At 43.4% G+C, this 24,801-nt stretch overlaps 1 protein-coding gene across 1 annotated transcript in view; it reads left to right on the top strand.

Annotated features, from left to right (window-relative positions):
• The window catches only part of MTR (5-methyltetrahydrofolate-homocysteine methyltransferase), a 454,402-nt gene that overhangs the window by 237,158 nt on the left and 192,443 nt on the right, over nucleotides 1-24,801 (top strand). The window contains exons 17-18 of the mRNA XM_078648574.1: nucleotides 3,143-3,259; nucleotides 17,179-17,319. Of these exons, the coding sequence (XP_078504700.1) occupies nucleotides 3,143-3,259; nucleotides 17,179-17,319 (258 nt within the window). The remainder of the gene's footprint in view (nucleotides 1-3,142; nucleotides 3,260-17,178; nucleotides 17,320-24,801) is intronic.

Raw genomic sequence — 24,801 nt, 5'->3', positions numbered from 1 at the left:
ACATTGAGGCTCACATTAATGATTCTAATGTATATGATTTTCTACCGGGAGACCCTACCTTAGAGTTCTCAAAGAAACTGATTGAAATTATCAATACATCTTTTGACAATGGCACCATCGACGACAGGACGAGAAGATATCTCACTCCCATCAACCCTAAACCTCCCACGATGTATATGCTTCCTAAGATGCATAAGCATGCGACTCAACCTCCATTCCGTCCAATTGTGTCTACCAGAGGCAGCATCCATGAGAATACGGGTAAATTTCTGGATAAGTATTTACAACCATTTGTTCTGAAATCAAAGTCACATGTACGTGATACCACAGACTTTCTTGTCAAACTTGAACCGATTATGAATATCCTCAGAAACACCGAGTTGATTATGTGTACGGTGGACGTAAGTTCACTCTATACCTCCATCCCCCATGATGGAGGGATGGAAGCGATTGAACAAACACTGATGACTTCCAATTTGGATCAAGACCTACAGGTCTTTCTGATGCAATTGACTATGTACACCTTATATCATAGCTACTTCAACGTACAAGACAAATGGGTACTCCAACTGAACGGGACTGCCATGGGAAATTCGGCAGCTCCTTGTTATGCTAATATCTATATGCAAGTGTTTGAAGAGTCTCATATTCTATCTCAAAATGACTGGCTACTACATGGAAAAATGTACCTTCGGTACATAGATGACATTTTCCTGCTATGGGCAGGCTCTACTGAAACCCTTACCACCTTTCTTGAGTCTTGGAATAACGTTAATGAACGTATCCAGTTCACCTGGGAATACAGTGATAAATGCGTCCACTACCTTGATGTTGAAATACATCGTGACATCACAGACTGGCATACGACGATTTATCGCAAACCTACCGATAGGAACTCCATATTACACTACAGCAGTTTTCATCGACCTGGCCTTAAAAACAATTTACCTTATGCACAACTGTTAAGAGTGAAACGCATAGTGTCTAAAGAACAGGAATGTAAACAAGCCCTCAGAAACATATTGGAACGTTTGAAAGCACGGGGCTATCCCACACCCATCTTGGATCTAGCCATGCAGCGAACTGACAAATGTGTGAGAGCACAACTTTTGAAATCCAAACCAAAAAAAACTTCAGACAGAATGGTGGTTGTCTCGAAATACTCTAAACTGTCGAATCAGTTTCAACACATCATTCGGAAACATTGGCCCATCCTTGTTATGGAACCTGATTTCAATGGTTTGTTTAACCAACCACCCATGTTTGCATTCACTAGAGGCCGCAATGTCAAGGAGTTATTGAACCACCCAACAGCAACTTCATCCTCACTTATTTACAATGGTCTAAAGCCCTGCTACAATTGTAGTAACTGTGGGAACTGTATCCCTGGCAACAAAACGACTCATCCTTTGAAGGGACATACCATAAAACTGAAAGTCAATGCCACGTGCAATAGCAGCAATGTCATCTATATGCTCAAATGCCCTTGTGGCAAGTGCTATATTGGTCACACGGAAAGAAAGATTCGAGTACGAATCTTGGAACATAAAAGCAATATACGCACACAAAACATGAAATCCAGTGTGGCTATCCATTTTTTGGAACACAGACATAGTGTGGCGCAATTGAAGTTTCTAATTCTTGAGCAGGTTAAAATCACCAGCAACAACAAGAACACTCTATTGAAAAGAGAGAACTTTTGGATCCGCTTTATGTCCACCATGGCACCGAACGGCCTCAATGACCGCATGGAATTTTTGTGTTATCTTTAAATATATCTTTGCTTAACTCCGTATCTACATGTCTTTTATATGTTTATATGTTTATCTGTCGATGCACCCATTATTTCTGCATGTTTTCACATCAGCTTTATATGAGTACTGGAGTTTGTATCTATATGTTTGTTACAGATTTGTCTCTTCTATATGTTCATTGATTCATCATTTTTGCATGTTTTTATTGTTTTGTGCTTCTATGTTTATTTCACCACTCTAAGATGGCCGCTAATATGGTGATGACTGGTGTTTGCAGCACATGGGGTAGTCCTTCGTTTCTTTCTTGCATGCATTTTTCACGGACCTTTGATTTAATGAGCACTCACGCTCTTACTTTCTTGACGATTCACCGCTTTTGACGACTCCTTGCTGAGTCGCTTGTTCATCCGCAATCTGTAAGTACCGAGTGGGGGATTGTTATTTAGCCCCTGTCTGTTGACAGGCACAGACTGTATTGCACAAGGGTATTTTAAAACGCACTGGTTACATTTGTTTGTAACACACATTTTTCTCCTGAAAACGGAGCATGTTCACTGTGGGATATTTCGAGCACCTGCACTTTCACTCTTGTTTGTGGCGAACTTGGTTCGGTTACAATTATGTCCAGCTTTATTGTTATCAGTATTAGCATGTTTATTCAGCATGTTTATATATGCATTCATGATAACGTTATTGGTTCACATGACGTATTTTATTTTATTCACGTGTATGAATACACAGTAGAATGTAGTTTGTGAGATATATGCTTTCAAGTTAGGAGTTATCGGTATAGGATATTGAAATGTTTTCATTTGGTTTGTTTCCTTAGATCTGTCCCCTGAGGAAGGGCTGGTCCCGAAATGCATTGGGATGCATAATGTGATGTGCAATAATTTAATGATTGCAACTCATTCACCCATGGAATGCAGTTTATTTTGTGGATAAAATCATGGATTTTCACCGGTCACACATGAATAAAATGTGACAGCTGTTTAAAAACTACGTTTGGCATTAACATTTGATATTTTTTGATTTATATGGAATTAGACCAATGGTCTTCAAGTAGTGCACGGAGGTGCTCACTCCATTGAGTGAGCCTTGCATTAGTACCTTGGTTTTCACACTGTTAGAGCAGACAGTGTTTCCTCTGTTGCACACTCAGTGTTCAAAAGACATTACCCGATTTACTTTTAGCTGTGCGAGTACCCACGCTTTGATTGTTCATAATTATGAAAAGGACATTTAAAGTCTAGGTAAGTAGGGTATTGTTCAGCGTCATAAAGTTAAAATAATTCATAAAACACTTCAAGGAAATGTATCTATGCTTCAATGTGTTTTTTGACTATGTAACTATGAAATATTATATTATTTCTTTATTGCTACCTTAGGAGATGCTTCCTGGAGCCAAAGTCAGTGGTGGTCTCTCCAATTTGTCATTCTCTTTTCGAGGAATGGAGGCCATTCGAGAAGCTATGCATGGTGTTTTTCTTTATCATTCCATTAAGGTAGGTGCTTGAAGACTGTCTGATGTTCCTTCCATAAACAATTGCTTATTAACAAGCTTGTTGTAGAGATTTGTGATTCATGGTCTGGTTGTTTATTTCTCATTAATTACATAAGAATAATGAATCAATATAATTTGGTATTGACTCTGTGGTGTTTCAGAGTTAGAGACTTTTCTAGCAGCCTTTATGGGGCAATGGGTACATACAATACAGCCTATCCTGAATCTTAGATTACAGTTTTCTCCTTCTGCCATCATCTCAAATATGAAGAAACAATAAGATTTAAAAGCATTTTGTTTTTTGTAAAACAGTTGAAAATGAAATATTGACTATGCAAGATCATTATTCTTACCTGGTAGGTTTTAAGCAGTATCAGAGATTCTAGTTTAAACCATAAAATGTGAGGAAATCGCGGTATGTAATGTAGAAGGTAGAAAAGCAAGACAAATCCTCATTCCGCTATAAAAATAAAGAATTTCAACTTGTGTATTAATTAATGCCCATGCCCACTCAGCTGGACCATTCTGAAAATAAGCATGATATAAAACGTTCAAAAGAATCATTTATGTAGTTTCTGCCTTTTCTGTTGCCAAAATGTATGCCTTCTAAAGTTAGATTTAGTGAAAGGGACTCTGAGTGGTGTCGGACTGATTCAGAAGAATACCTCACTGATCTACCGTTTTTACTACATATTTTCTGGTAACTAAAAATGTTTATCTAAGCAACACTTTTCATTGCTGTCTGTTACTAGCATTTAAAAAAGCTGCCCATATTGCCTTATTGTTGCTGTCGATAGGAGTATCTTTTATTTTTCTTAAATATATTGATGGAAGACTCCTTGTGCTCAATTGAAAGGAGTAGCATGTACTCTGTTGGAGTTAACTGGAAGTAGGGTGGAGTCGATGCCCATCAAACATACATGGGTCAAGGATACACCACTTTAATCAGTTTATAAAATTCCCTCCCAATCCAAAACTGAGAGTGAAGCTCTCACACAGTGTTTACCATATAACATGCTTTTTCACGATTGAGTGGGATCATGGCAATTAGTGTTTTCTGAACTGCAGAAATGTGCAAAGTAGTGGCCATAATAATATATTTCATTGTGTCTCCTCCCAGCACTAACCCATGCTGGACGATGAGATATGATGAGCTCAGTCTTGACTTTTGAGAGTACCTCAGGTGGTGCACCGATCATGTTTGTGATTAGGAGGAATTCAACCAGGAGTACAATATTTACTTGCACAGTATAATTGCCCTTGCTTGGGCAAGATAGTTCTTGGTTACAGTATTGTTAAAGATACCTTTAATTCCTTCTTAAAGTTTCAGTGATTTTATTAAGATTTTGATATCAAATTTTATGTGGTTGTGTCCCCCCAAGCCTACATCCTCGGCTACGTATGGCACCAGTATAGCTTCTTATGTGCTATTTTGTTTCTTAAAGACATCTCAATGGATTGTCTAAACACTAGTTCTGAGCATAGTGTGTGTCACCATCTGGCACGTCCACATTTATCATAGGAAAGTGCTGTCATTGTTGCGGGACAGATTACACTGATTCAATCACTATGCAAGAAACGGAGTACAACCCCCCCAGGAGAGCTGTCTCTCTCGCTCTACCATTTTGTAGGTTAATTTCTCAATACTTAACAACAACCATAGATGAGACCTGGGGAAGAGATGTTACCACCCACAGCCTACCATGTAAAGTGAGCTAGCATAGTTTGATCAACAAAGAATACCCAGGCAGCATACATTAGGAGCTGAGGTGGGAAATAGACCAACACGAGACATCGTCCACCCAATGACATATAAGATGTAAGTATGGACCATTATACATCATGACATGCCTAGTGGGGGGGAGTTAATGGCTTCTTGCAAGAAGCAGGTGAGACCGCGCTGTAGCCCATCGCTCAGTGCCTTTAGAATATCACAAATGACAGGCATGTTGATAAATGACAGTTAATGATAGAAAAGACGAACACTCACCCTGCTTGAGGCTGCTCGACAAACAACATTGCAGGGGGAAAGATCTGAAGGCACGAGCAAACCGCAATGCTGTGTATGAAAATAGTGTACTTGTATTACCGACTGTAAGACGTTTTGATTAACTGTTTGATAAAATCTTTTTTTTAAAAAAACAACCATAGATTTAACAACTACATGTAATACCCAGATATCTCAGCCTTTTCCCACTATGTGACTATGGCATGATTTGACGCTAGCAATTGGAAGGATATTGTTTTCCCTTTACGGACTGTGAATCACTATAATGGTGCTGCCAGAAGGATCAGCAATGGGCTGCAAGTTAAGTCTACCCCTGTTTTCAGGCAAATCCCTTTCAGCACCACATTCCAGTATCATGCCAGTTTTATGCAGCACTCTAGGGCAAACTTTAGCACTCCTTTTTGACTGCACTACCTCGACATGTGCTTGGATTCATATTGTAAAATATGTGTAGGTGGGCAGGAGTGCAGTGCCACTGGTACAATATTTTATGTAACATTTCCTTACTGTGATAGGTGAAATAATTTTGTCTCTGGAGACACTGGCCCAGTCCCACTGATCGGTCCTCCCGAGTAATTTCGCGGTTTGCAGCATGTGCTGTTACAGCTCACATGCTCTGCATACTCCTGAGTGTTGTGTTGGGGGCGGAGGTTGCAGGTTGTTTTTTTAGTTTTTTTTAAAAGACGTTTGAGTATTAGGATAACTCGTGACTCTTTCCTGAAACCCACAGTTCACCTTGTCTTTTTCCGCTTTGAGTTTGGATGTTCTTCTTAAGCTTGAGGTTAGTCAAGCTACAATCACTACCTGGTACAAAAGGGGGTGGTGATGGACGGAGCATCTGAACCAATCAAACACTCACACCCAGTCAAAAGATCTGGGTTTGATCCATCACCGTTCTTTAGCCCACTCTGCCACCCCAGTTCAGACATGGCTATATGCAAATCAGTCTGACACTGTGCCTCATGGGAACAGTCCAGCCCGAAATGCCAAGCCATGCCTTCCCTGGACCGGAAACAAGCTTCCGAGGACCGGTTTCTGGCATTACAGCCGTCTTCAGCCCGGCTTGCTTGAATCCAGTGGCAAAGTGAGCAAGGGACTCACGTCTGAGCATACCCTGCCACACTTATGGCGGCCAAAGCGGTACAAAAGGGGGTGGTGATGGACGGAGCATCTGAACCAATCAAACACTCACACCCAGTCAAAAGATCTGGGTTGGATCCATCACCGTTCTTTAGCCCACTCTGCCACCCCAGTTCAGACATGGCTATATGTAAATCAGTCTGACCCTGTGCCTCATGGGAACAGTCCAGCCCGAACTGCCAAGCCATGCCTTCCTTGGACCGGAAACAAGCTTCCGAGGACCGGTTTCTGGCATTACAGCCGTCTTCAGCCCGGCTTGCTTAAATCCAGTGGCAAAGTGAGCAAGGGACTCACGTCTGAGCATACCCTGCCACACTTATGGCGGCCAAAGCGGTACAAAAGGGGGTGGTGATGGACGGAGCATCTGAACCAATCAAACTCTCACACCCAGTCAAAAGATCTGGGTTTGATCCATCACCGTTCTTTAGCCCACTCTGCCACCCCAGTTCAGACATGGCTATATGCAAATCAGTCTGACCCTGTGCCTCATGGGAACAGTCCAGCCCGAACTGCCAAGCCATGCCTTCCCTGGACCGGAAACAAGCTTCCGAGGACCGGTTTCTGGCATTACAGCCGTCTTCAGCCCGGCTTGCTTGAATCCAGTGGCAAAGTGAGCAAGGGACTCACGTCTGAGCATACCCTGCCACACTTATGACGGCCAAAGTGGTACAAAAGGGGGTGGATCAAACCCAGATCTTTTGACTGGGTGTCAGTGTTTGATTGGTTCAGATGCTCCGTCCATCACCACCCCCTTTTGTACCACTTTGGCCGCCATAAGTGTGGCAGGGTATGCTCAGACGTGAGTCCCTTGCTCACTTTGCCACTGGATTCAAGCAAGCCGGGCTGAAGACGGCTGTAATGCCAGAAACCGGTCCTCGGAAGCTTGGTTCCGGTCCAGGGAAGGCATGGCTTGGCAGTTCGGGCTGGACTGTTCCCATGAGGCACAGGGTCAGACTGATTTGCATATAGCCAAGTCTGAACTGGGGTGGCAGAGTGGGCTAAAGAACGGTGATGGATCAAACCCAGATCTTTTGACTGGGTGTGAGTGTTTCATTGGTTCAGATGCTCCGTCCATCACCACCCCCTTTTGTACTGCTTTGGCCGCCATAAGTGTGGCAGGGTATGCTCAGACGTGAGTCCCTTGCTCACTTTGCCACTGGATTCAAGCAAGCCGGGCTGAAGACGGCTGTAATGCCAGAAACCGCTCCTCGGAAGCTTGTTTCCGGTCCAGGGAAGGCATGGCTTGGCAGTTCGGGCTGGACTGTTACCATGAGGCACAGGGTCAGACTGATTTGCATATAGCCATGTCTGAACTGGGGTGGCAGAGTGGGCTAAAGAACGGTGATGGATCAAACCCAGATCTTTTGACTGGGTGTGAGTGTTTGATTGGTTCAGATGCTCCGTCCATCGCCACCCCCTTTTGTACTACAATCACTACCTGTTCGACTCCAGTGACTGGAATTCTGAGCTACATCATTGAGAGAATCTACCCTAGAGGTAACAAGATGAGGTCTTCTGAGAATGACTCTTGGGAAGGTGGAGTATGGAGCACACATCCTTCAATTTCTGCCCTAAATGCAATATGATGTTCTCATTTTCAGACCATCACAGACTATGTAATCTTTGCTTACCTCCGAACCAACAGGGATCAAACTTTTTGGCCTGCCAGACTTTTAAAAGCAAGAAGGCAATCCAGAGCTAACATCAGACTTCATGTTTAAAGACTTCGAGGGGCTTATTATGAAGGGGAAGGCAAATCTGGATTACCCGCCAGTCAGACTGAAGAGTCCAGATATCCTCTCCTCAAGTGGTACTGATTTAGGGGAGTAAGACACTGCTGGAGCCCCAAATAGGCTCACACCTAAGACCAAGGCTACATCAAAGACACTCATAACTCAACCACCATCCGAGGATCGACCCTTTGTGTTGCACAGTCAAATGTTCTCACATGGAGACAGAGCACAGCTCTCGAGGGTGATAAGCATCAAGCCTGAAACTGTGATCAAGAGGCCTCAGCAATCCACTTCGGCCAGGGAGTGTTCTGTGCTAAGACCCAACATAGGCCCCAGAGAAGCCTCGAGACAAGGGTTCTGTGCATCAAAGATAAACAATGCCTTCTCCACCACAAGGCACAAAGCACATACCTTCAGTTCGGAAATCTGCTTTGAAACCATCTCTGAGACACCCCTAAATGCCAGTCTTGATATTGAATGATACAACACCTCCCACTGAATTTCCAGAGATGCCCGATGGGCCACTGAACTTCCAGCGATGCCTGATGTCAGACAACAAAAGCTCTACATCCATCCAATCTTGAGGAAGATCCTATCTAGACGTGGGCAACAGATGGCATACCCTAAACCCCTCAAGAAGAGCAGACTTGCATTTGAAGAGGCAATTTTTGGAATGGCTCCCAACTTACTCCAGTCTTAAGTGCAGGGAGCAACAGGTTTCCCAGCTCCACTGCCTCCCCATTTCTCCACCTCAACTGTCCCCCAACACAGATTACCTTCTTCACAGGACTCGGCCCACACACTTTAACTCAGATCACTATAGTCATTTTGACCATCATAGCTCCTTCTGTGGCCTGATTCCACCAGACGATAAGTAACAGTGGTATTACTATGATGTTGATCCTCATGATAACACAAACCTAAAGCCACTGCTTACCAAGCTGTTATACAAAGAGGGTCTGATCATCATGAAGGCAAGCACATGCTGTGGAGGAGAACTTTTTGGTTGAGACATGGTCAAAGACAGAAAGATGTTAACAGTTCTTCCCAATACTGAGAAGCATTACCAAATGCATGGAGTTAGCTAAAGTCAGGGCTGTTACACCTAGGGAGGAGAACAAATACAAACCAGCTCCTTATGACCAACTCAACATTACGGGTCATATTCCACTGGACACCTTGGCCATCTACTTGGCTCAGAAAAAGGGTATTTCAGTGTGCTGGGGATGCACACCCTCGAGATCAGAAGAGCTAAAAAATTGAAGCTTCAGGAAAATGCAACCCTGTTGGGCAGCTGCACTGTGTTGCATCACCAATCCTGTGATCCTACTCAGGGTAATATAGATATCATTGGAAGGAGATGGAACTGCTAGTTCAGCATCTCCAGGAAGCTTACTGCAAATTAACTAGTCCAAGAAGGGAAATTCATCTCTAACACGACCATTCATTGTATGCTAGATGCTTCTGATACTGCCTCCGGTCAGGTCGAATACTAGTATTATCATCCATAGAGACACATTGCTGCGGGTCTTTGAATTCCACCAGAGGTACAGCAGCACCTTATAAATGTGACTTTTGACTGTGAGCAGTATTTGGCACAAATTATGCACAATGCTCATAAAGATTCAAAAAGACTCCAACACATAGGGGCACTTCAGACGAAACCTGTCAAAGCTGAGTTTCTGTGCCAACGCTATCAATTGTACCAAGTGAGTCAGTATAAACACAGCTACTACACCTAGGCATTCGGGCTCTAGTATCAGCCTTTTCAGGAAGATCATGCCAATAGTCCTTTGCCTGAGGCAACTACAGATGCAACGGTCAAGGGAAAGGTCAGGGTGGCTCTTGAAAAGCTCCAAGCAGTGACATCACGCATTCACCCTTTCATATACTACTTGTAAGGGAATGAATTAGGCCATTCCTTCCACTGCGGAAAGAAATAACCTCAGACATATTTGTCCTTTTGGTTGTCCAACAAGGACAATGCTTGGAGTACACGCTGCACCACTATTTAAAATATCGAAGACTGCTGCAAGAGGAAGTAGAAGCATATCTCAGCAAAGGTGCCATTGAGTGGATGCCCCAAACTCATGTGGTCAAGGGGTGAGATCCCTGTACTTCCTCATGTCAAAGAAAGACAGTCCCCTAGAGCCTAGGCTTTGTCTTTGGAACACTGAATCGTTAAAACCTGTTGGAGCACTTCAAAGTATCTACCCTGCAGGACATCATTCCTCCACTCTGCACATGAGATCACATGGCGCCCCTCGCCGTCAAAGACACCTACTTTCACATTCCCATTCATCTGCCAGACCATTGATACAACCATGGTAAGTGGACAACACTATCAGTTGTACCAAGTTCTACCATTTGGAGTCACAAGCGTCCCAGTGGTCTTTACAAAGTGCCGAGCAGTGGTCATCGCACCACTGAGCTGCAGCGATGGTAGAAAACCGCTTTACAGGTTTAAGGGGGTTATCTGTTTAATTTCCACAACCTGTTTAAGATTAGTTTATTCACTATCTTTGTTCATCTCTAACTAACCCTTCATAGATCAACAAGTTCTTTCCTCTGGTCGATGGACAATTAGTTGAACTAGTTGATGGTGATAATTAGCATAAGCTAACTTTTCTATATTTTAAGTAAATCATCACAGACTCAAGACGTTTTCAAATCTTTATCTAAATTTTAGATGCATGTGAACCATTCCAATTTACAGTGCGGTCACCAACATTCATTGGAGGGAAAATTCAATTAATTAAATCCAACACATTTGCCTCGGACTCAAACAATAATCAATACTCAGAACGGGAGAGGACAGAGAGAAAAGAACATTCAGCAAATAATGAGAATTTATAATTACCAAGGAATGTGTGAAAGACCAACCTCTTGGCCAAAGGGCTGGTAAGGGTCCCCCAGGATAGGTCAGGAGACAAAGGCTCCAGGACAGGATTCAGGACAGGATAGTGGACCTCTCTAGAATACCGACAGCTGCGTCATACCTCTCTCTGACACTCTCTTCCTCCTCGAGATTCTTCCGCGATATTCTGATCTAACCCAATTAAATTATGATAGAAAGTTCTGCTTCAGGTTTTGCATTCAGCTCTTCATCAGCATCTCTCCCAGACAAAACAGCTTCATTGTCTGCATTCAGCAATTCTTCCTGTGACTAACTAACTAAAACTATCTTAATTATACCTTTTGTTCTGAATATTCCACCCACTAAAGTTTCAATATCGTAAAAATAGGAAATCTGATTGATTAGACAAGGGGGAAGCTCCATCACACCATGCTTACATGTCATTAAAATCAGTTCACTAGGTTGATTGGGGGATCTGTGTATGGGAGTCTGGAGAGGGCGGGAGGGGAAGGAGGGGGTGGGCGGGGCCTATGGTGGGGGGGCGGTTATGTGGACCGGCTTCTGTGCTCATTTACTACTCTTGCCATATGATCCTAAGTTATTCTGTGACTCGAACCCAGTGAACTGTTGCGCATGTTGGGGTGGGGGGGAGGGGGAGTTATGTTTGTTAATAGCTCATTAGATTCAGCTCCCTGGTAGTCTGGACTATGTCTTCCACTGTTCGGTACCCTTCTGTGCTCGTTACAGGGCTGCGGCAGAGGTCTCTGGGATGCAGAGCCCTGCAGCTATGGAGTGCTCCCCTACATGAGTCATGTTTGATGGAAGTTTCTCTGCTTGAAGAGCAAATATTACGGGCAATACGGGAGGGTTACAGTTTCGACCGAGGATGTGTAATTCTATGGACGATACCAAAAGGGCTAGGCTGAGGCCAATGATGTACTAAGCTGTATAATCTTTTGTGTTACCGAGCCTTAAGGGGGGGGAGGTTCTTGGTTTTATATGTATTTGGTATGTTTTGTATTCTCTGCAAATAATAACTTGAGGGCCTATGGGCACAGTACTTTTCGATTGGACAATGGCCTCATCCGCGCCACAGACTATGCTACTGTCAGTTATGGGGAGCTATATCCTCGCTATGTTTCCCCACGAGGGGTGGCAATTCGGTAAGATGTGGCAATGTGTGGTGCGATGCTCACTATTGTCCTGTGTTATGCTTATTCAATAAAATATGTTTAAAAAGAAAAATTCAGTTCACTATTGTTCGTAAACCCATCCCCTTAATTTTATTCATAAATTTAGTTCTCTTATGTTTCTTTTTTTTTAAAATGTTCTTTATTAAGATTTTTACAACTTATGAGCAATCCACCCCCTACCCCCATACAGGCATTTTAAATGACATATATATACAATGGTGACAGTGAATAGATTATTGTACATGTTCTTGTTTAAACAAAAAACATACTATACTATATATCGGACTTTCGAGACATAACTAATCAGAATATTCTATCCAGTGCTTAAGGGGGTCCCATATTGCTAACCCTTTCTTTTTCTTGTACCTGCCCTTTCTGCTGTAAATTGAGATCTCCAGGCTATATGTTGCTAATAGTCGTGCTCGCCACTGTTGAAACGTGGGTGGGAAAGGGTCAAGCCAGGCCCAAGTAAGACATATTCGGAATACTGCCATAGCCACAAACACAAGTCCCTTCGCTTGGTTCTGCCGATTATCGCCATCTACCCCTAGGAGTATTTCTGCAGTTGTTATCTCCAGGTTTGTTTCTAGGATTCTTGAGAGAAACATGGAGATCTCGGATTGCGCACATCTCGGACATCGGATCCCCTTCCCCGTGCTCCATTTGGCTATTCTTTTAGGGGTATAATATAGTTGAAAGGATGTTTTATAAAATTGTGCTTGCAAATTAGAAGATATTAATAGTGATTGGGAGAATTCAAGTGCAATCTGTATTGTAGTTTCTGGTGTTTCCAGTTGGTTCTGCCATTTATGAATATATTTGTCCAAATCGTCGGGAAAAGAGTTTCAGATTTTTATAAATTTCCCCGATTTTAACTCTTTTATTTTGAGCTATTGTTTCAATCATCTGGATTTTATGGAAGGCCGCGCAGCTGCCCCCTTTTTTAGTTATGAAGTCTCTAATTTGCAAGTATTTGAAGAAGTCGTGGTTTCCTATGGCAAATTTATTTTTAAGTGTTTCGAATGAGCTAAAGCCTGTTGAGTTATAGAATGTACCGAAGTTTGTGATACCAAGCCTGACCCATCGTTTCATACATGTATCCGTAAATAATTCGGGAAGATTTTTATTACCAGAGATGCTCGTATAGTGCGAGAACTGTCCAATCCCCAGAAGTTTACGAATATGACTCCAAGCCAAATAGGTTTCCTTTAGAGTTTTAAAACAATTTTTTTTTAAATGACAATCATAAGTCAGTCGCCAGAGATGTTCGCTTGTATCATTGCCTAGGATTAGTTCTTGTGGGGTGGGAATCCCTCTTACGTAATCTGTGTCCCTGTCAGAAGTTAAGAGCACTCTGCTGTATTTGAGTATAGAGGCCCCCAGTTCTCTTTAAGATTAGGTAGGGCAAGACCTCCTCTGTCTTTGGGGAGAGTAATACATTTCAAGGCTCTACGTGGTCTGCTATACCCCCAAATAAACCTGGAGTAAATGGCATCAATTTCTTTGAAGATCTGTTGGTCAAAATTTAAACAGATAGTTTGGAAAAAGTATAAGAATTTAGGGAGAATTAGAATTTTGATTAGATTGCATCTTCCAATGATAGTTAAGTGTAGATTATGCAACCTCTTTAATGTTTTTTCCGTTTGTTTTAAAAGTGGATTCAAATTCAATTTGACTAAGTTGTTCAGGTTTGAAGTGATGTTATTAGTTATGATCTGAGTCTTATTTTGGTTTAATTTATACCCGGAGATTTCGCCAAAGTTATATGCTTCTTCTTCTATTACTTTCATTGTTTCATTTGGGTTGTTTGTGACTATAGCAATGTCATCTGCATATGCTAAAGTTTTGGTGTCCCCATTAGGGGTCTTTATCGGTGTTATGGCTTGGTTAATTTCTAGCCTGCGAATAAACGGGTCTATGAAGATGGCGAAGAGTAGAGGGCAGCAGGGGCAACCTTGTCTTGTCCTTCTCGTCACCTTGAAGAAGTCTGATGTGTCCCCATTTACAGTAACGACCGCTTCCGGGTTGATATACATCATACGAATAGCTTTGATAAATTGCTCCCCTAAACCACTCTTTGCCATGGCTGTCCATAGATATCGCCAGGAGACCCTATCGAATGCTTTTTCGGCGTCTAACAATATCAGTGCCATAGGGTCTCCTGTTACTTCTGCCATGTCGAAGAGTGTGATCAATCTCTGGATGTGATCGGTGGTTGATCTGCCTGGAACAAAACCATGTTGCCTGACCAAGATGATTTTAGGAATTACTGGGCTGAGTCTACTAGCTAGTAATTTGGAGTACATTTTTGAGTCACTATTTATTAGCGTGATGGGGCAGTAGGCCCCTAGCTCTGTGGGGTCTTTATTTTTCTTTGGAAATACGACGATTTTCGCCCGAGCCCAAGATTCTGGTGGCCGCCCTCCCTGGAAAACTTGGGAAATCAGCTTCAACATGATTCCTTTCAGTTGTTTACTAAATCTAACGTAGAATTCTGACGGGATTCCGTCTAGCCCGGCTGCCTTTCCCGGTGATAAACTGTTTATTGACAGAAGTATTTCAACCCATTGTGGTGGTTCAACTAGACTGTCTTGGTCGACTTGCGGCAGCTGGATCCCCGTAGCAAGATCTAAGTATTCCTCTATTTTGAATTGCGTTTTGCCTGTCTCCGTATATAGATCCGCGTAGTATCTCTTGAATGCGTCCCTGATCTCTTTGGGTTTTTGCGTAGGGCCATTGATGGGGTCTCTAATCTCTTTAATGGTGTTCTCCTGTCTTGTTCTAACTGCTAGTTGGTATCCTACTTGTTCGCCTAGTTCATAGATCTTCTCTTTATTCTGAGTTGCTTTACAGATGGCTTTTAGGGTGATGGTTTCAATGATTGCATTTTTTGCTATAGCAACATCTTTTATAGCCTCTTCGATATTAGTGCCACCCTGGATTGCAGTCACCAGATCTTCCTCCTTTCTAGCCAGTTTGTCTTGTAAAATTTTAAGATTTGATTTAGCCTCCTGGTTTTTTTAATTGAAAATCTTAGTCTCTCCCCTAATCCCAGCCTTGAGTGTATCCCAGACTACTTCCAACGGGGCACTACCAAGATTATATTCTAAAAATTCTGGAATCCACTTTTCTATGAGCTGGCAGTAATTTTCATTACTCAAAAAAGTTCTCTTATGTTTCTAAGTTCACTTTGAAACATTTTAATAACCTTCTGAAAAAGAATCTTCATCGTTGAACTTTTCACTATTCGTTCAATATCTCATACATGGCCTTCATGGCTTCACTGTGTGCATGCGCAAGCTTTGCCTCACTTCATCCAATTTCGCTATGCCAGAGAGGCCCAAATACGCACTAATGATACAATTCAAAAGACAGATGTTACTTTAAAAAATAAAGTGTTTACATTGTATACCACCCACCTCTACTCTATCCCAGTTTATTCATTAATGTATTTTCCCCGCATTAGCATATGTAAAACCACTCGATTTAGTTCAAACAAGCAGATGCCATGCGCGTGAGTCTTCAAGACTCCATTTTAGTATCTTCTGCTCATGCATCAGAATTTCCCTCCAAGCGTTGACAACTCATCCTACGTAGATGTAGTTGATGCATGCGCAGAAGTTTCCCCGTTTAAGGCGGTATTAGTCCGTCTTCATTGTTATCCATGTTAGTACACACATAAGCAAGCTTCACTAACCTGCGTGTTAATGTGGTGTGCATTAGTTATTCACGAAACATGATTAATAACTTGTTAGTAAGTTAAACAAGTGGATTGCTCCGAGCTAGTCTCTTCTCCATGATTCCTTGCTCCCACAATCCCCTCTCTGATGGCATTTTTGAGCCATCACAAAATTACCCATCCCTTCCCAGATGCCAACTTTATCATATCTCAGTTTCTTTTTCTTGCATCAGCTACTCCTTTCACTTTCATCTTTTTATATATTTTTCCTTTTATCTCTTCCAGCTGAATTTCTTCGTATTCCCTCTTTCGTTTCTTTCCTTTCCCTCCCTTTTCTAGATGTATTCTTCTGTTTCCCTTGTTTCTACAACACTTATATATGATCATTACTAACAATACTGTTGTTATTATCACAACTACTGGTAATATTAGTTGTCCTAAGAAACTCTTTCCAAAATTAGTAATCCATTTCCCTATTGATGTAATGCTTTTTGTTAGTCTTCCCCATACACCTTGCAACCTCCAGTTGGGTCAAATCTTTATGAATTCTTGTAATATTTTCAATATACCCTTTAATTTCCTGACTTTTGTCAGGAATGTAAGTACAGCAATGTTGAATTTTTAACATACCACAGATTCCACCCTCTTTTGCCAATAAAATGTCAAGCGCAAGACGATTTTATAAAACCATAGACCTTATTGCAACCATTTCTATATGAATCATTAAGAATTCCCCAGCAGTATCCGTCGAGAGACTATCAACTACTGTTGACAATTTGTAAATTTTCTGTGAATTTAGAATGACTCCAACTGAGGGTATCACTGCACCAAATTTGTCCCCCACTATTTCTGAAAAACTAGTTCTTCTACTTCGTGTTAGTCCATTAGCTATTTCATTGATTCAGTTGATTCTGTGTACATGATACATTTTCGGAAATCCTATTCCAAAATAACAGCTCCCGTGCCACTGTGTGGGCAACCTATAATAGGCACTATTCCCGCATACATAATATACTCCTGGAAATACAGGATCAGTTCCTCCTTTCAGTCCTCATCCTCCTACAATTAGGAAGTTGTGTTCACATTCACTGGAACCAATGAAAATGTTATTATAATTAGTCCTTCACCTATGGAGGCAGAATTTTCCTTCCTTCACAAAGTCTAGGGACATTGCAGCGTAAGCCTTGCCATTTTCATAATTTCCCTCTTTCTCTGCCCATGGAGGTTAATGGGATTTCTGTTCAGCAGCTTTCTTTGTTAAATCCTGTCTCCTTTCTTCTACTAAATTCTAAAACTCTTTTTCTTTTCAGGTTGGTATGGATATGGGAATTGTGAATGCCGGCAACCTTCCTGTGTATGATGATATTGAGAAGGAGCTTCTACAGCTTTGTGAGACCCTGATCTGGAACACAGATCCAGATGCAACAGAAAAGCTGCTACATTATGCCCAGGTACAATTTCTATTCAGAACAAAATTAACCTACCTTTTAAAGCTGTGATGCAGGATGAGTGCTTCTGTTGATGAGAAATATATGGTACAAACTCACTTTACCACGCATTCTTATTTGTTACAGCCATATTTACTGTTAAAACAAAAACCACAACCAAGCATTACACATATATGTAATTAAAAAACGAATTAACCTTGAACTCTATATATCCGTAAACCCTAAAATATCCTTATTATCCCTCATCACAACCCTTTAGTCAACCTAAAAACCCTTTACTAGTTCATACGCTACCCATCCCTGAACCTTAAACTCTTTTATGATTCTGTACACTACCAATCCATGGATCCTAGAACTCCATACTGCCCCATACACTAACCATCCCTGAACCCTAAAAAACCCTTACTACCTCTATACCTTTCACATTCCAGAACCATAAGAAACCCTTACTACTCATACACACTGCCCATCCCTGACCCATCAGAAGCCATGCTACCCACATAAATTATCCATCCGTGAACCTTAAAAACGTATTTCTCCCTCTACACAGTACCCATCCGTGAACCCTAATTGATCATTTCTACAACTTTACAGGGCCCGCACTCCCCAAAAACCCTTACTACCCTTGTGCACTACCCATCCCTGAATCTAAAATGCCCCTCGCTACCTCTAAACTCTACCAATCCCTGAACCTTAAAAAACCCTTATTACTGCTATTCATGAGTACCCTTAAATGTGTCATAATTTACCTCATTGTAACTTACCCCTTTGTAGTGGTAAAAGTGTTGTTGTAACTTCGATGTAGTGGTCGCTAGTTGGAGTGGTTGCGTTGTAGTGGTATAATACCTAGATGAGTCTCTAAATCTGGTTTATGCACGAAAATATCATATCCAGTATTACGGAAGATTTGATAGTGGAACTAATACTTCTACTAGAAAGATGATCTCCAGTATAATTTGCATTTACGACATGTAACGTTATATTGTTGAATGAAGGGTAAACCTGACATGGGAATGAGGTGTGTGGCCACCCCACAAATTTGCCAAATTCCCTCTGAATCCTGTTAACCACACAATGAAACATTATTGGTGAAATGTAAAGAGTTTACGCTGACTTGTACCTTCACTCTCTGGTGGACACCAGGGAACTCTCAGACAGAGGTTGCAGAAAATTGGTCTCCATTCCTTACCGGCCATAGGGCCAGCGACCCATCACTCTCTGCACTGAGGAAAAGCAACAACCTGTTGCAGTGTCGACCCTTTAAAGCCCCAGTTCCACAAATCACCATTACGACAGATCAACAGATGTATCCATACAGGGCTGAGGGGGGCAATCCATCAATAAATAGGGATTTATAGAGTGTGACTTATTACCCGTGAGGATATCCAGGTGCGGGGGGGATGTTTTTCGCCGCTCCAGGCTATTTGTTGAAGAGCCATGTCTTTAGACTCCTTCTGAATTCTAGTAAGGATGTCGCCGATCGCAGGAGCAGGGTGAGGTCGTTCCAGAGTTTTGGGTGTGAGGTGGGAGAAGGAGTGGCCCCCGCTTTTGCATCTACAGATACAGGAGAGTGGGCAAGGAGGAACAGAGTAGTCCATGGGCTGGTGGAAGTTTCATCTCTGGTTGAGGTAAGCTGGGCCCTTGTTGTGATGGGATTTGTAGGTGTGGGTTAGGAGTTTGCTGTGGCAGCATTTTCTTGATGGGGAGCTAGTGTAGAGCTCAGAGGTGTAAGGAGATGTGGGTTTGTCATCGGGAGGTTGAGGACTAGGCCTGTGGCAGCATTCTGTATAGTTGAAGCCTGTTTCTGAGACAGGTGTTTATCCCTACGTAAAGGGTGTTGCCGTCGTCCAGGCGCCTGGTGATGAGGCCCTGGGTGATGGTGTTCCTGGTGTCTGTGGGAAGCCATTCGAAGATTTTCTTCACCATATGGAGGATATGGAAGCAAGCGGAGGTATTCTCCTGTCTTTTTGCGGAAAGGTTGCTGTTGAGAATGATGCCTATGTTTTTTGCGTGCTCTGTGGGCTTGGAAGGAGGCCTAGTTCATTAGGCTCAGGTGTCATCTCAAGGGGAGTATTTCAGTTTTGTTGGTGGTCAGTTTGAGGCATTTGATCCGCATCCAGCTGGATCCGTTGGTCATACACCTGTGGAAGCTGGCTTTTGTGTTGGCGGGGTCTGAGGAGTAAGGCAGGATAAGTTTAGTATCGTCCGCGTAGGATATGATGTTCATGTTGTGGGATTTGACCAGGGTGGCTGAGGGGCCATGTAGGTGTTGAAGAGGGTGGGGCTGAGGGAGGAGCCTTGAGGGACTCCGCAGACAATGTTTTGTGGAGCTGAAGCGAAGGGTGGGAGGTGGACGCTTGGGTTTTTGTGAGAAAGGAGGCCATTCATTTGAGGGCCTCTCCGTAGATGCCTATCTGGTGGAGGCCAAGGAGGAGGGTGTGGTGATATGCGGTGTAGAAGGCTGCAGAGAGGTTTTGGAGAATGAGGCAGCGGTTTCGCCCTTGTCCATGAATGCTTTGATGTCGTCTGTGCCTGCTATGAGGGCGGTTTCTGGGTTGTGACCAGAAGTTGGAGCCTGTTGGTTTTGTGATGGTTGGTCAGTTGGATGTTGATAGCTTTTTCTATGACTTTAGCTGGAAAAGAAAGAAGCAAGATGGGATGGGTAGCTTTGAGGTCTGTTGGGTCTGCAGAGGGTTTTTTAGAAGAGGTTTGACTTCTGCATGCTTCCAAGCGGTGGAGAAGCAGGCCTCTGAGATGGAGGTGTTAAAGATGAGGGTGAGTTCCCTGATGATGGCACTGGTTCCTTTGTTGAACATGTGATGAGGTCAAAGGCCCCTAGGGGCTCCGGAGTGGATGGAGCACATGAGGGTGGTGGGTGTCTACGTGGTGAGGGGTTCCCAGTACAGACGGTGACCGGGATATTGCTTTTGATGGTGCTTAGTGCGCTAAGGGTTTCAAGAGGAGGTTGTGGGTTGATGTGTGTGGGTATACAGATGCAATTTTGTTGTGAAAGAATTCTGGGAGGGCTTCGCGGAGGTCCTGGGAGGGGGTAATGGTGTTCTCTTTTGCTGCTGGGTTAGTAAACTCTTTGACGATGCTAAAGAGTTCTTTGCTGTGATTGGAGCTTGCATTTAGGCGGGTGTTGGGGACCTCTTTCTTGGCATTTTTAGTTGGAAGTGGTATTTGATTAAGTTTTTTTTAGTGTTACCCTGTTGGCATGAGTCTTGTTGGTGGTCACCAGGTCCTTTCTAATTTCTTGCAGTTTCGTTTGTGTTGATGAGTTTGTTAGTGAATGAAGTGGTCCTGTGGGGAGGTTGAGGTGGGAGTGGTGGTGGGGGGCTACAAATTCTGCGCATTGGGACATACAGGTGTTGAAGTTTCTGACTGCTACATTGGGGTTGTGGTGGGGGAGGTAGTGTTGCGTTTAGGGTGTGTGACCAGAGGTCCTCTCATATGTTGCTCTAGCTACTGTGGGGGCTGCTAGGGAGATTGTTGATGGTGATGTGGAAGTGTACTAAGGCGTGGCTGGACCAGGTTATTTTGCTGGCGTGGCTGTAGGTGATTTGTAGTCGGTGGAGAAGATTGGGTCCAGTGTGTGTTGGGCTGTGTGTGTGGGCTTGGTTACTAGCTGGCGGAGTCTGAGGTTCTTTAGGGTCTTGAGTAGGATGGTGGTGTTGGGGTCGGAGGGGTCCTCCAGATGAAAATTGAGGTTCTCTAAAAGAGGAAGTCATCCGAGTGGATGACTAGCGGTGTGATGAAATCTGCGATGTCTGTGCAAAAAGGAGGACAGGCCTGGTGGTTGGTAGGCAAGGGTGCGTCTTAAAGTGGTTTTGCGGTTGGTGTTGGTTTGGAAATGCATGTGCTCCATGATCGGTGAGGAGGAGCAATTGATGTCCTTTTTGTGAATGACGGCTATTCAGCCACCTTGCTTGTTGGTGCGGTTATGGTGGATTATTTTGTATCCGCAGGGTATAGTGGCGGTGCTGACCTAGGCTGATGCCGGGTTGAGCCAGGTCTTGGTTAGAAAGACTAAGTCTGGAGTGAGAGAGTGAGTTTATGGTGTCCCAGACCTCGTTGGCTTGGTTGTGGAGAGCGTGGGTGTTGATGAGTATACAGTGGGCTGCCCTAAGTCGGAGGTGACCGGCAGGGGAGAATTTGGTGTGGAAGGGATGGTGATGCACTGTAGAGGGCAGTGCAGGCAGCTGAAAGGCCTAGCAGTGCAACAAGGGGGTAGTTGAAGTACCTGAGGTGGGAGGGCGGAGGCCAAGGGGTTCGGGCGCTGGGCATGGTCCAGGTGCGGACAAGCTCAGGTGCTGTACCCTCCATTAAGTAGGTTACCTGGGCAGGGCGCTGGGCATAGTGGGAGGGAGGCAGAAGAGGGGAGAACAGCTGGGTGGGGGATGGGTTGCCTTGGGGAGCGTGTGTGAGTGAGAACCGGGAATCTGTGGACAAATAACACTGGGCAAAACGAGGAATCTAAAAAGCACTAGCAAGTTTGGCAAATAGTGTGTTTAGTGAATCTGCAAAGAAAACAGGAGTTAGGGAATCTGGAGGAGGAAAACAGTAGTTGGGGAATCTAGAGGAGAAGAAACTGGTATGGGAATCTGCACAGAAAAAGCATAGCTCAGGGAATCTGGAGGAGGATAACAGAAGTTAGGGAATCTGCAAAGAAAAACAGTAGTTAGGGAATCTGTAGGAGGAAAACGGTAGTTAGGGAATCTGTAAAGAAAACAGAGGTTTAGGCAACAAAGTAGATTGGAAGACTAAACACATAAGAGCACAAGAAAGGGTTAAGGGAGGAGGCCGCATGGGTTGGAGAGGAACAAAAAGCAGAACCAAGAGGGTGAGAGAGGAGTGAAGAAATGGTGCAGATAGTGGCAAAGAGAGGGAGAGACTGGAAGGAAGAGTCAGCCGAGAAAGAGAGCGGGCTGAGCGTGAGGCAGAAACCAGGGGAAACAGCAATGGCACAATTCAGGAGTGAGCGAGAAGGAGGAGCTCGCCAAGGACCTCACAATATGTGATCTCTGGTTGCCAACTCAGAACCACTTTCACATCAATCATCTAGAGCTTCTTGTCATTCAATTAGCTCTGAAAGCTTTTCACCAACCTCTTCATCACAAAGTATTACAGATTCTTACTGACAACATGACAGCAACGTATTATATTAAAAAACAGGGGGGCACACACTCCAAACAACTCTCACACGTAGCAGAGCAGATATGGCACTGGGCCATACATCACAGAATCCACCACCGAGCAGAATACCTACCAGGGATGATTAAACAGCTAAGCTCTCGCAACTACAATTAGATGTTCCACAATTCAGTTCGATTAAAGAGTAACACAAAAAAAAAAAAAATAACATAGAAGCAGATCCTTTGGTGTGTTGCTTGTCCCAGCAGGGTGGAGATTTATTGGATCCAGACTTGAGGAATAACAGTAAGCCGACACGTGTTTCGTCGTGTGCCGTTGAGTCAACACGACTCTTCAGGGCTTAGACTCAACTCCAAGAAGTGGGTTGAGTATGGTCTGGAGGTATGGCAATGTTCCACGTAGGTGGATTAGAGAGAGACACTGGGATTATTAGCAATCAGATATTTAAGTAGATAGTGGTGGAATATCCCGTGGATCCGTTCGTAAAAGCGCGTTCTGTTGGCTAAGTCTCGTCTATTATCCGAGTGTGTCAAAGACTTCTTGTCAAGGACGCTCTGGGTATGCCTGTATTAAAGGTGTAGACCGGGAGGGGATCCATACAGTTTGAAAACCTTGAAACGGGTGCGTTTCCTGGTTAGCGGTAAGCTCCTGTTCTGTATCCCTCCTCCGTTAGTTCCCGGTGGCCGTCTGTCCGCTCATGACAATAATAGACGAGACTTAGCCAACAGAACGCGCTTTTACGAACGGATCCACGGGATATTCCACCACTATCTACTTAAATATCTGATTGCTAATAATCCCAGTGTCTCTCTCTAATCCACCTACGTGGAACATTGCCATACCTCCAGACCATACTCAACCCACTTCTTGGAGTTGAGTCTAAGCCCTGAAGAGTCGTGTTGACTCAACGGCACACGACGAAACACGTGTCGGCTTACTGTTATTCCTCAAGTCTGGATCCAATAAATCTCCACCCTGCTGGGACAAGCAACACACCAAAGGATCTGCTTCTATGTTATTTTGTTTTTTTTTGTGTTACTCTTTAATCGAACTGAATTGTGGAACATCTAATTGTAGTTGCGAGAGCTTAGCTGTTTAATTGTGCATGGTCTCTGACCTTTTAGACGGTTAAGGGTGATTTTCCGTCTGCTCTTTACGCACTACACAATTACCTTTTTTGAAACACACACATGAACGTCAAATTTGAGGCAGTGCGCCCTTGACATCTGAACTCTTAAAATACCCTCGAGTAGTTTACCTACCAGGGATGGACAGCGACTTCGCAGATATGCTCAGCAGAATGCATCCCCAAGCACACGAGTGGGAGATCGACACAACACTCCTCCACTCATATGTTCAACGGTAGGGAACACGGAGACCGACACAACAGAACGTGAAATACCAAAATGTAACTTCCAGATATCCTTGCCCACAATCTAAAGGCAATGCCCTATGGATCAGTAGGTCAGGAATATTTGCTTGCGCTTTTACCCCTCTCCCACACATTCCTTACGTGGTTCAAAAGCTAATACAAACAACCTCCACGCTAATTCTAAAAGCCCCAACCTGGGCTCAACAAGCATGGTTCATAACCCTGCTTCAACTGTCGGTGGTGCCACACGAGAAACTGCCTCTCTAGCCATTTTAACTCAAGAAAAGGTCGTACATCCAATTCCAAAACAGCTCAATCTCATGATTTGGCTCCTGAAGTCTTAGAATTTTGACACCTCAATCTACCTCAAGAATACATGAACATACTAAAACAAGAATGCGGGCCAACCATGCGAGCCTGTTTTGCAGCCAAATGGAAGAAAGGTGTCCTTTACTGCTTAGCCAAACAAATCAAACCACTCTTACCAACAGTGCAAGACCTTGTTTGTTAACTATTTCTTTTACAACAAGCAGGCCTTGCATATACCTCTATCAGCTTATGCCTAGCAGCTCTTGCCACTTATATCCAAAATAGACAACATGTCACTCTTGAAAATTCCAGTAAGCAAAATGTTCATGGAAGAACTAAAAAGGGTCATTCCACCTTCTATCCCACCAGCACTGTTCTGGAACCTAAATATTGTTCTCACTAGACTCATGGGACCACCCTTTGAACTGCTGCATTCATGGGATATACAGTTCCTCACATGGAAAGTAGCATTCTTAGTAGCTATCACATCTCTCAGGCGAATAAGCGAACTTCAAGCGTGTACTTTAGTAAGTAACAAATTCCTTTCTTTGAGTCATCAAGCGTGGGTATGTCCAAGTCAAATATATTAGTATAATGACAATAGATCGCTTCAGAAAAAGAGCTGGGTCATTACGATTCTGCAAAAAGGC

The sequence above is a fragment of the Lissotriton helveticus genome, chromosome 6 (assembly GCF_964261635.1).
Source record: "Lissotriton helveticus chromosome 6, aLisHel1.1, whole genome shotgun sequence".
NCBI lineage: Eukaryota > Metazoa > Chordata > Amphibia > Caudata > Salamandridae > Lissotriton > Lissotriton helveticus.
The sequence above is the reverse complement of the archived record's forward strand: the minus strand, read 5'-3'. Positions and strand labels throughout refer to the sequence as shown.